Consider the following 13,763-nt stretch of genomic DNA (forward strand, 5'->3'; position numbering starts at 1 on the left):
TTTTAAAATCTTTATGGACCAGAAACCCAACTCCACCTTCTTCACTGTTTCCATTGGTGTACAGCAGATTTCCACTTGATAAACTTATAAGTGATTTATTTCTTCTTCTTTTTTCAGCCAAACCGATGATTAGTCACAGTAACTACCTTTTCTTATAGAAACCGCATAATAGAAGAGGAAAACACAGGTACCCCAACAAACAGTCCAACAAGCTCTAAATCAGAATACAAATGCCCAGACTCATACATCTTATAAATCAAAGTGACAAACAATCTTGTGCAAGATTTTAAATCTATCTAAGCACAGAGGGAGCATTTAAGTTCTAAGCATTTAAGTTCTAAGCATTTAAGCATTTAAGTTCTAAGCATTTAAGCATTTAAATTCTGAAGGAGTGGAATTTACTGCAAAAAAAAGAGCTTTTTTCATATTCTTGGAAGGCCATCAAGCAGCCATTGACATAATGAATCTCACAGACAGTCTATAATGCCCCTATATATAAAAGTCTATATTAAAGAAAGCATACAAATTACATTTTTACAGTAAATTATGTAATGGACAAGTAGTCTCCACATATATGCTACACTAATTTTGCTTCACACTGCAGAGGTTGGCTAAAATGTATACCTCTGGTATCACTGCCATTTGAATCTGGTATCACTGCCATTACAGCAAAGTGAAGCTGTGCCATTCCACAATGAAAATATATATCCATCTATACCAATTGCTCACGCTGTCAACATGAAAGAATCCATGAGAACATGGAATTTCTCCAGAGAAAAGTACAATACAATAAATAAAAGAGACATATCTCTGAAAATTTCAAAATTGGGACCCTTTTAGGTTAAAATCTGTCTATACAAAATACTGTTAATTCTTTTGCAAGTGGGATTTGATTTTATTTTGGTTTCCATGGCACATGAGTGACTAAGGCCATGATACACCAAGTCCAGCAAGTGGGACAGTTGAACCATATCCATTCATTATGAAACTAAAAAATATTTAGCCTCCCCCACATGAATATTGTGACTGGAAAGAAAAATACCATTAATAAGCTAATTGTACAAATTAGCACATCTTTACTTGCACTTCACACAAAGTAAAGTGTAATGAAAAATTAAAAACCTATGAAAGGCTGTCTCTATATTTAAAACTGATGTTTCCATACTATTGACAGCAAAATGAGAGTTGCATTTGTCAGTTCACAGATCAGAGAAAAACTGAAAAATTAACATCTTGAAAGAGTGTTAAATCCTTGGAACTGGAAGCCTGGAAATCCTCCAAGAAAGTGTGAATAGTTTTTGGGCAACAACAGAATAGAACCGACAAATACAAAATCTTGATATCATTAGAAACCTATTACAAACCAGCCAAAGTCTTGGTTGTATTATGTTTAAAACTCCCCCCCCCACCAAACCAACTTAAACAATTTAAAAATATTTTTTCCAAAATAACTATTTTTTGGAGATAATAGATCATCACTAATATCTCCAAAAAATCTTGGAGATATTAGGGAAGAACATGGTGAACTTTATCATCAAGATATTTCTATCATAAAGAAATGTACAAAGGAAGGAAGAAGCCAGTATGATGTTAGACTATTGGTAAACATTGATCTCAAATGCTCCTGATCATTACAAAAGAAAAAGTACACACAAAAAAATAAATTATATCCATGAGATGACCATATTTTGGAAGAAATAAATCAAAAGCTTAAAATGTGTTGTCATAGTAATGTGTTAAAATTTTATCTTTGTGATATCAAATAATTCAAAGAAATATTCAATCTAATTCTCTCTTATGTCCATTTCTGTGGCCTAGTCTCATTCTAATTTTACTTTAGATTACAATAATTTATGGTATATGTTTAAATATATGAGATAAATTAATTATACTAATATTGTGTCTGCCTGTTTGTATAGGTTATTATCATTTTTTATAGTTGATTCTTTTCATTATATAAGCCGCTCTGGAATTTTGTTGCTGGATTGGACAACAATTGTGGATTACAAGTAAAGAAATATACTATAGTTCTGCATACTCACCTGACTATTGATCAAAAAACTGATATTATTATAATAACTGATATTTAATTTGGGAAGGGGGGGGAAAAAAAGAAATTCTGTTCTTTGTTACCATCCTTTTTGCATTTTTTTAAAAATTCAGTTGCTTTCATTTTCTTCTAAATAGCTAAGAAAAAACAGGCTTTCCTGCCTGTTTTTTCTTAGCTTGCATTTCTTTTTGCATTTGTCAATGTTAAACTTTCAGTTTCCACCTCAGCCAATCTGCTCAACTTTTCTAGATCCTGGTGCAGCAGTGTACCATCATTACTGTCATTAAGAACCCTGCCAACATTCATATCACCTGCAGACTTAGTTGTTGTTGTTATTTGGTTTTCAGGAGCATTAGCAACTAAGGCCATATTGCTCTGGGGATATGCGATGGTCATTCCCTGACATTTCCGCATTCTCCGTATTTGGTGGTGACGGGCTTGAACCATGGTCTAATCAAGAAGCGTGTGCTACGCACTGTTGCTCCTGCCCACTTGGCTACGGAGGCGCCACCTGTAAACTTGGACAAATTAATTTTGATATACCAAATTACAGCCTCATATACCTTCATCAATATCACTGATTTATACAGTGGATTCGGGTTATTTGGGCCACAGGTTAATTGGGGCAGCCATTTATTTGGGGCAAATCTTGAAAAACAGAACCCAATCAATAAAATAGCCAGGGACAACATGCCGTTTAATCGGGGCAGGAGACCACAGAGCTGGAGATTACCCTACAGTTGTCTCTGACCGTACCACATGGTTCAGTCGGATTTCTGGACCATAAAACAATTAGCAGTCAGCTGTTTATTGGGCTTTTCTGTTAGTGTAATCTATCATAAACGGATAGTAAACTCGATCTTATTGAATATAATACCGACAGTTAGAATTCTGTGGATTATTATGGCGGAATGTGTTTACACTTCAATGGAATCTTCAATCATATAAAAAAATTGATTTTCAGAATCTTCTCTTCATTCCTATTTTTAAAGCTTCGTAACTTGTTACTCAGTTCTCAGTTGTGCGTATTATCTTGTTACTTGCAATTTGTGTGCCATATTCTTTGTTACTGATTGCCTATCTTTTTACTGTTTTAAATTTTAACTCCTAGCCACAAATTTCAGTGAACAAAAATGTCACCTAGTTAGTATGTACATATTACAGTGCATATTAATTATTCCGATTATTAAGTGTATAACCCCAGGGGCTCACATCTTGTGAGTATGGGCTTGGCACACCCAGGGTCACCAAGGTCCAGAGCTGGATATGATCATTCTTCTCTTTCTTGGTGATTCCTTTCTACTTCTGACTCTTGTTTTTTCTCTCTCTCTCTCTCTCTCTCAGGGTAATTCAGACTTTTTTTTTTTTTTTTTTTTTGACTGGTGCAGCATAAGCCTCAGGCTTCCTTTTACCATATGGCTAATAATAATAATAATAATATTCTTCCAATTATCACATATATTTTTCTGATTTTCACGTATCATTTAATTTTTTAGTTCGTAAGGTAAGAAAGGGTAAATTTGTGCTTAATATACTTTACTTTTATATAGCCTGTAGATAATATTCCTCCTATTTTTGCTAATTAGAATCGCTGTTTAATAGAATTAACATTCAATTCACACACGTGATCACAATGACCGGCGCTTACTACACATCATATAGTGAACGGCACTTTACTATGGTGACTCCATCGTAACGTGATTTGATTGTATAGTGAACCAGTTGTAAAGCTGGGGTCCATTGTATTTTTAACTTTTTTTACATGAAACTTCAGATAATTGGGGCAGCCACTTAATCAGGCCAAAATGCACTAGTCCTGATGTGTTCCAAATAACCGGAATTGACTGTATATATAAAAACAACAATGGTTACAACATCGAAACTCGGGTGATTTCACTAATAACATTAGTCCACGAAGAGCAGTGTCCATTGATTACCACTCTCTGTCATCTCCCACTCAACCATCCATAGCATAAATTTACCCTTAAAGCCATACTGATCCAATTTGTACAGCACTCTTTTATGTGCAAGTATATTTACTTCAAGTTACTTCAAGTATATGATATAAAAATTATTTTTTGCATCCAGTTCCTTTGTCACCACATCGTAATATCCAATCAAATGTCAGGCAAGATTATCCCATAACAAACCCATGCTGTGTCAGAACTGACTTCTTTAATAACTGACTCCATTATTTCTCCAGAACAGAAGTTAAACCAACAGGTCTGTATTTACTTGTGTCACCTTTTGTGAAATGGGGTTAGATTTGCACATCTTCAGTCCATGGGAACTTCTCCTGAATCCAAGGATGCTCTCAAAATTATGGCTAAGGTTTGCTTATTTCCATTGTTACCTCCCTTAATGTAAATGGATAGATCCCATCCAACCCAAGTGCCTTGCTTATATGTTACTTCAACAATTTCTCCACCACTTTCCTCTCAGTTATTAAAAATCACTTAGTTACCTGTTAGAGTTTGATAAACTTCTGGGCTCCACTTCCATACAGCATTCCTCATGTGTGGATGTATATGCAAACTTCTCATTCAGCTTGTCAGTTACCTGAGCAGGATCATCGACAGTCAAACCATCGATATCAAGTGGAACAATCTGATTCATTCCCTCCCTTCTAGAGTTTACATAAGTAAAGAAGTCTTTGCTGTTTTTCTTATTATCCTTTGCCAAAGATTTCTTGCAATCTGTCTTCGCTTGCCTATTCTCCTTTGTGACTTCATTACAGGCTAGCTTATATCTACCATAGGTTTCTGTGTCACCTGATAAATTTTTCATCTCTGTCACAAGCTTCATTAGTTTATCTGACATCCATTTGGCACTAAAACTGAGAACAGTACTTCTTAGTTTGTATGAAAAGCCTAGTAGCCTCCAAGATTAATTCCTTGAATGCTTCCCATTTAGAATTTGCTGTTGGTAACATCATCAGTTGGTCCCGCTCTATAGAATTTAAAACTATCTGAAACCACTATAGTAACTTTTACAAAAGAAAAACCCTCTACTTTAACCCTGATGGTAGTTACATCTTTAAGTAACTACAAATCAATAATACATACAAATTAACACATGACACAGAAGCCTATGATAGATACAAGTTGATCTGTAACCAAGTTACAAAGGAGGTCAGGCAGGCGAAGGCAGATTACGAGAAATCTTTGGCAAGGGACGCAAAGAAAAACAGCAAAGAGTTCTTTACTTATGTAAACTCTAGAAGGAAGGGGATGAATCAGATTGGTCCACTTGATATCGATGGGTCAACTGTTGATGATCCTGCTCAGGTAGCTAACAAACTGAATGAATATTTTGCATCGACATTCACACATGAGGAGTTATTCAGCGAGGGGGAATGCCAGAGGTGTATTCAACTTTGGCAGTAAGCTAGAGAATCTTGTAATAACTGAGAGCAAAGTGGAGGAGAAATTTTCGAATATAAATACAAGAAAGACACCTGGGGTGGATGGGATCTATCCAGTTATATTAAAGGAGGCAGCAAAGGAAGTAAGCAAACCCTTAGCCATAATTATAAGAGCTTCCTTGGACACAGGGGAAGCACCCATGGACTGGAGATGTGCAAATGTGACCCCAATTCACAAAGGAGATTCAAAGGGTGACACAAATAATTATAGACCTGTTAGTTTAACTTCTGTTCCTGGAAAATTAATGGAGGCATGGTTAAAGAAGCACTGCAGGATCATCTAGACAAGACTTCAGTCATAGCTCAGACACAGCATGGTTTTGTTAAGGGGAAGTCGTGCCTGACCAATTTGATTGGATACTATGATGCAGTCACAAAAGAACTGGATGCAGGGAATAACTTTGATATTATATACTTGGATCTTAGAAAGGCTTTTGATACTGTTGCACATGGAAGACTGCTGCACAAATTGGAGCAGTGTGGCATTGGAGGCAAATTGTTGCTATGGATTAAGGGGTGGTTGAGGGGGAGAAGACACTGGACACTGCTCATCGTGGACTAATGTTATTAGTGGAGTCCCTCAGGGTTCAGTATTGGGTCCATTATTGTTTTCTGTATTTATAAATGATATTGATGATGGTATATCAAGCTTAAAGTCCAAGTTTGCAGACGATACGAAGGTTGGCAAGGTTGTCAAGGACGCTACTGACACTATGCTACTGCAACAGGATCTGGAAAGGTTGAGCAGATGGGCTGAGAGGTGACAAATGAAGTTTAACATTGACAAATGTAAAGCACTACATATGGGAAACAGCAACCCCAGAGCAACGTATCAACCCTGTGGTACTACACTGACAGTGGTAGAACATGAAAGGGACCTGGGGGTGGTTGTGCAGGCAGATATGAAGTTTTCTGAGCAGTGCAGATGGGCTGCAAGAGTAGCTCATGGTGTATTGTCGATGATACATAGGAATTTTTCTAGCAGGGATAAGGAGGTGATTATTCCCTTGTATAAGGCAATGGTCAGGCCACACCTAGAGTACTGTATACAGGTCTGGAGGCCTCATTTCAAGAAGGATGTAGAGATGCTGGAACGAGTACAGAGAAGGGCACCAAGATTAGTGAATGGAACAAAGAGGTGCTCTTACGAAGAAAGGCTTAAGTTTTGAAAATTACAGTGTCTGGAGACTAGGCACCGGCGGGTGATCTGATAGAGGTGTATAAAGCCTTGAAAGGTTTGAGCATGCTCAATGCTGATGGGATTCTTCCTCTTGCTCAGAATAATCACCTGAGAGGGCATAAATTTAAATTGAGAAAAGACAGATGTAGGATAGACGTGAGGAAATATGCCTTTAGCCAGCGGGTGGTTGGTTAGTGGAATAGACTTCCATCCCTTGTCGTGGAAGTTGATAGCCTAAATAAGTTTAAGGCTCAGCTGGACAGGTATTTCGAAAGAATAGAGGGGTGAAGTGGAAGTGGTTATTTTTTATTTATTTATTTATTTTTTATTTATTATTTATTTATTATTATTATTATTTTTTTTTTTTTGGCTGTTGCTGCATAAGCTTGCTTTCTTGCATGAAATGCCTCTACTAATGCTAATGTTAAGTAATTCCCACATCAGTACACTGTGATTACTGCCACCTAGTGGTTTCTTTATCTGCAGATTCTTTATGCATGAATAATCACTAGTGTCAATTCTTACCCTGTTTTGTATGCAAACAGTTAAAAAAAAAAAAAAAAAAAAGACAATATTCTTAGCTAATTAAAGAGCAATATTTATTACAAATAAGACATAATTGATATTTTATTTACTTAAAATATAAAAATATCACTTCAAAAACTATAAAATTTGCTAAGAAATATAGCTTATTTCTTAGAAACATAGGAAACGTTTTAAGAACACTACACAATAGAATACTCCAAAAATATTTTTTCCACAAAGTATGCTTGAACATAGAAGTAATTCTTAAATTTGTAATTATTATATAAGGATTTACAATTTTTGCACTTAAAAAAATTTTAATGACAACAAACGCAAAGAACACTACTTTAATGTATACTTACCAGCTCAATTCGTTCAGTTATATTATAATATTCAGCAGCAGAACTTTCTGTAACAGAATCCATTGAATCTTTAAAAAACAGAAATGTGGATGAATAAAAAAAAAAACACATGAAATATAAGAGTGAACATGGGTATTATTTTATAATTTTATAGAGCATCTTTTATAAATTGTACTACCTAAATGTAATGAAGTTTTATTCTGTTTATGTTAAAAATATTATTATTATTATTATTAGCATACAAATCAAAGGATTTTTACCAATGAAAAGGCTTTTGAGAACCTTTTCACTACGAAGGATGCCTTTTATCATTTTTTTTCCCTATAGAACTCATGTTTGCATAGAGATTCTGTTTATCTGCCCATCCAACTGTTTTTATTAAGTAACAATTTTCCCTTTTTTATTTATTAAAATTTCAAAGATTATCAAGTAAAACTTTTTTTAAAAAATTAGAAAAAACAGAAGAATCATAACTATACGTTTTATTATACTGAAAATAGCTCACAGACTCCCAGTACTACGGTCATACACCCCTAGGGATGGGAGGTAGGCCAGGAAGTAAAGATCATGGACTACAGGGTAGCATCAATGAATCCTCCCCCACCATCCTTCTCATTGGTGCACCGCCTTGCTCTATTTAAGATTAAAATATTATAATCATAAATAGAGCAATATGATTATAATGATTAAAATACTATAGTCATAAATAGCAATGGAGTTTTATTTATTTATTTCTTTTTTTATTCTGGAATAAACAAGAAATAAATCTAGAATATTCTGGAACTTAAGTACTAATTTTCTCTCTCACATGTTGATTTTAACATACTATCATTCAAAAGCTTAAAAACTTTTTAATGTTAATACATTGCTTCTTAAAATTAAAATTAAAATTTATTACTTAAAATCTTCTTAATGTTTATACACTGCCATGTATAAATTTCTGAATAATTTTTTTTCTTGCTCATTAATATTACAACTACTTTAAATATCTGCCATATTCATAGTTACAACAGTTAAATTTTTATAAAAGTTTTAAACAGCGTTCTTTCTTTCTTGGATGTTAGGGTGAGGAGTATAACGATATTATCCCAGTTTAGGAATAACAGCTTGATGCCTTTTTAGTTGAATTTATTAAAATGTGGAGAAAGTTCTTGCAATACATCAATTTAGAAACTAAAACATTATGCACTGTGGAGATTTTTTGCACTCCTTACTCAGTGATTTAAATGCAGCCTAAATTACTGAGTGGAGCTCACAGAAGCTTCAAATCAAATAACATTTTAGTTTCTAAACTGACAAATTTTTGCAATTTAACAAATTCAACTAGAGCACAGAGAAGAGTTTTTCAAATACTGATTTCAGGAATATGCAATAAAAATGTCCTTCAGGGATTCATTAAACTACATCACGTTGTACATTTTTTCATGTTTGAAAAAATGTGCAACACACACATATACACAACCTGCTTTCTACAAAAATCACAATGAAATTTGAACTTCAGTGAGATAAAAGCTGCTAAGCATGGTTTTGATAAATGCCACTGTTTAATTTTATTATTTTTTTTTTAAATCCGAAAACAAAATCAATTCCTCCCAGGTATCTTGCTTCACAAGTATTCTCAAAACTATAATGATACAGTATTTTCTGTATCATAATTAGTATTTTGTATACTAATTATGATAGTAACTAATTATGATAGTAATGGGAGCAGCAGAAAATTCAGACGAGGAAGAAGATGAAGTGAGCAACAACTCTCAGCTAAAAATTAAGCTAACTGAAGTGAGAGACCACTTAAACTTCGTAATTCAGTATGTTGAACAATCAACAAATGAAAACATATCTGCCTATTATGAACACATATAACTACAGAGAAATCAATTTTTTGTTGGGCATTTAAGATCAGGTGAGTGATTATTATCTATATTTTTGAGTCATCTAGAGTTTTGGTTTGTCCTTCAATTTCATTGGAGAAGGAAAAACTTTTTTTAATAACAAAACAGACAGAATTAAGAATAAAATTCAAAACATTTCACTTTAAATATTGTCTTTATTTTTAACTGGAAAAACTGATTGACAACTAGAATTCAACCAACTGCCCACTATTTTTGAATTTTATGCCCACAAAGTTAATTACACAGTTCATTGCACTTGTATTATCCCATTGACTTTTGGAGGGGGGGAATGTGTTCTTGGGTTGTGTGCGATTTATGTGTATTTCAATTAAACATTGGTACAATGTTTAATTTAAATACACATCATGAAAGTAATCAAATTTGAAACAACCAAGTGAATTTAAATGAGAATGAATTTGAATGGGATAGTCAAATCTGAATGAAGAACTAAATTTTAATGAAGGAGTCAATTTTATGGCTGGTGCAGCAAAAGCCTCAGGCTTCCTTGCATCATATGGCTAATACTAATTTGCATGAAGAATGAATTTGAATGGAACAGTTAAATATAAATAAAAAAACTGAATACGAATGACGTACAGGATGAGAAGACACAAGTGTAAAACGTGTGGACAAATTCATTTGTGCGGGAAAACACTTGTTTTATTAATAATAACTGCTATAATTATGACACTCAATCTTTTCTAAGGCTAAAAATATATTTTTCATTATTATATATTTATCTTTGTTCTGTTTTTTGTAAATCTCGTAAATAAATATGATTTTAATGAAATGCAGAAATGAAAAATAAGATCAGACAAAAAAGAAGATAAAAAAACACTTCAGTCTGAGAGACTGCAGCACTAATAGTGATGGCACCTGTCCAGAGCTGCTTCTGCTTCATATTTTCATTTCTTCAGACATAGCACAGACTGGAAATGAAATGTCAACTGTGGTGTCTTTCAAGTGCCACATATGCTTTGGCATTTCAGTTTGAGGGAAAAGTAAGCTTGTAAATTTGTGCAGGAAAACGCTTGTTTTATTAATAATAACTGCTATAATTATGACACTCAATATTTTTATGGCTAAAAATATATTTTTCATTATTATATATTTATTTTTTGTTCTGTTTTTTGTAAATCTTGTAAATAAATATGATTTTAATGAAATACAGAAATGAAAAATAAGATCAGACAAAAAAAGAAGATAAAAAAACACTTCAGTCTGAGAGACTGCAGCACTAATAGTGATGGCACCCGTTCAGAGCTGCTTCTGCTTCATATTTTCATTTCTTCAGACATAGCTGAAGACTGGAAATGAAATGTCAACAGCTATGGTATCTTTCATGTGCCACATATGCTTTTGCATTTCGGTTTGAGGGAAAAGTAAGTTTGTAAATTTTAAGAGAAACCATGAACACATTATTATTAATTTCTCTCATTATTTTCATTTCATATTTTTTAATTGAGCTTAGCAAAAACCATAATTAACAGATCACTATTTTCAATTCAGTAAAAAAACTAAAAATGAATTTTTCATAATTAAACAAAACAAGGGGGGTTTGTTTCACAGATGCCCGAGAACAATTTTCTTAAATTGAGGTTGCAAGTGAAAAGATTAATTTTTCCATAATAAAAGGACCACAGCTCTTGGATTGGATTTCCATATGGCAGGAGGTCTCCCTTTAAAATAATACTTGCATACTCTTGGGTTTCAGCATGAAATTACTAGCATGATTTGAAAAAAGCATAAAGGTTAGTCTGTCCATTCCTGATTTAAAACCAGGCATCTTCTTTGAAAATCCTAGTTTTATCAACATTGAAGGCTATCCTGGAACAACAGCTTCGGCTTTCCCTTACACCAAGATATTATATGCAAGCTATACCTAGCTTTGAAATGATAAAAAAACTATCACTTACTTGAACTGAAATCTCTCTCTCTCTCTCTCCCTCTCTCTCTCTCTCGCACACACGCGCACACACACACACACACGCACACGCGCACACACACACACACACACACACACACACCATGCCAGTGACAAAAAGAGTAAAAGTCTAAGTGGTAAAGTTAAAAGACATATGGCATTTTGTTCGGTCTTGAATCCAAAAAAAGTGTGCATTTCCATCTGGGCAAAGTTTTCTTCTATTGTAAATTTTCTTATAATTGATTGTAATAGAGCTGCATTTTTAATTTGTACACCCATTCTGGTTTTTTCTTAAAGCATTCTATGTACAGTTGTGGTGTGAGCAAGATCTAACTGTCGTCCAATTTCAGACAAACAGTCCATTTTCACTAAGTGTTATCACTTTTGTCTTCAATTCTAATGTAATGACCTTTCTGCTATATATCCTTATGACAGCACTGCTTGAACACTGAGCTTAACTTTTATCTGAACTTTTTAAGGATGAAATATTAAATGAAAAATTCAAAAATGTTTAGCCTATCAATACACTGCTGACTAAGTGGTATTGAGGTTTATATGGCTTTGACAGAGGATATTGAGGTTTATATGGCTTTGACAGAGGATAGGAAAATGAACAGTGAAATGTTCACAGTTATATATGATTCCTTAATTAAAGACTATAAATTTAAATTAGGGAAGGAAGGTTTAGAAAGGATTGAAGAAGTTATCGTTTACCAGTAAATTGTTAATTACTGGAATAAGTAATTCCTCAACTCCACAAGCAGTTGAGGTGGACCGCATGAAAAAAATTCAAAGGTCAACTGCTTAGGTACCTACGTAAGGAAGGAAACAATGGTAGTTTATTTTATTATTATTATATACATTTTTTAAATATACAGTAAACCCTCATTAATCCGGACTCCAGTAATCTGTATGTCGCTTAATCCGGAAAGCTCTAAAAAAATTTAAAAATTTAAAAGTGTAGAAATCAAACAACGATCAGCTCAAAGGTCATATGTATTGTGTCCGAGGTCATTGGGCCGTAATCACTCGCGCTGCACAAACAACCTGGTTCCCGGCTGCAGTTCAGACAGTTGTTTGTCATTTGCTCCTCAGTTACGTGTTTCTATCTTTTGTCATTTGTGCTGTGCAATTAAACAATATCTTTAAGTAAGCCTATTGTAGGACAAAAGCGTAAGCATAAAACACTTTCTCTTCACGATAAACTATCAGTGATAGAAAAACTTGAAAAAGGAACTTCAGTGTCCAGCATCTGTCTTGAGTACTGTATCGCAAAACAAACCATGTCAGACATTATAATAAAACAGGTCCCTCTGTTTTATTATAATGTTATAAGTTAGAGGGACGTGCGTAAACGCACGTCCCTCTAACTTCTCCATCACGATGTTTGCATCTGCCAAACGGATAGAACTCTTGGATAATGATGGAACCCTTAGCAGCAGAACTAGACTGACGCCTGATGACATTTCCGCCGCCCTCAGACTGTGCTTAACAGGGGGTGCAATCATGTTTAATGACTCAATCTACCAGCAGATACATGGCACAGCCATGGGTTCCCCTGTCAGCTCGGTCACAGCAAACATCGTGATGGAGGAGTTAGAGGGACGTGCGTTTACACATGCACCAGATCACATCGCCTTTTGGTGTCGCTATGTAGACGATGTGTTCGTAGTCATCCCTAGAGACTCAGGTCAGCGACTCCTAACCCACCTCAACTCACTATCGCCCTTCATAAAATTCACGATTGAGCTGGAGTCGAACAACTCTATACCATACCTAGATACACTTGTCCGGCGCGAAGACACATGCTTGAAGACGACAGTTTATCGTAAGCCTATGTGTGCTGGCCAATTTACCAACTTCCAGTCAGCACACGCACGGGGCCACCTCCTCTCAACTGCCCGAACCTTGCTAACTCGCGCCTGGACACACTCCAGCTCCGCAGATGAAAGACGCAAAGAGATCACCAGAGTCAAAGTAGACCTTACGAGGTGTGGCTACCCCATCGACGTCCTTGACAGGTGTGATCTACAAGCACGCGACAACGTGACGACCAACAGCAACGCCAACAGTGACGAGTCATCCACGAGGGCATTCATCCCATACTACCCCAACCTGTCACAGCAGATCGGTAGAATCCTAAGATCGCATGGGATAAAGTGCATCCAACTCCCAGGCAAGAAACTGCGTTCTCTCCTTTCCAACATAAAAACACCTGTCCCCACCCTTCTACAGAGTGGTTTGGTCTATTGCATCTCTTGCCGTGACTGCACGAGCTGCTACTTTGGAGAGACTGGACGTCGACTCGAGAAACGGCTCTCAGAACATAAAAGGGCGATCCGTTTGGCAGATGTAGAACACTCAGCTATCGCCGAGCATGTCTGGACAACCCACCACGACATCGAC

The 13,763-nt window shown here is 35.2% G+C and overlaps 1 protein-coding gene across 1 annotated transcript in view; it reads right to left on the reverse strand.

Annotated features, from left to right (window-relative positions):
* Positions 1-13,763, reverse strand: part of LOC150083106 (putative sodium-coupled neutral amino acid transporter 12) — a 290,752-nt gene that overhangs the window by 234,624 nt on the left and 42,365 nt on the right. The window contains exon 5 of the mRNA XM_090378390.1: positions 7,542-7,609. Within this exon, the coding sequence (XP_090234516.1) occupies positions 7,542-7,609 (68 nt within the window). The remainder of the gene's footprint in view (positions 1-7,541; positions 7,610-13,763) is intronic.

Source organism: Mastigoproctus giganteus, chromosome 7 (assembly GCF_048544385.1).
Source record: "Mastigoproctus giganteus isolate SK-2022 chromosome 7, ASM4854438v1, whole genome shotgun sequence".
In the NCBI taxonomy this organism is placed as follows: Eukaryota; Metazoa; Arthropoda; class Arachnida; order Uropygi; family Thelyphonidae; genus Mastigoproctus; species Mastigoproctus giganteus.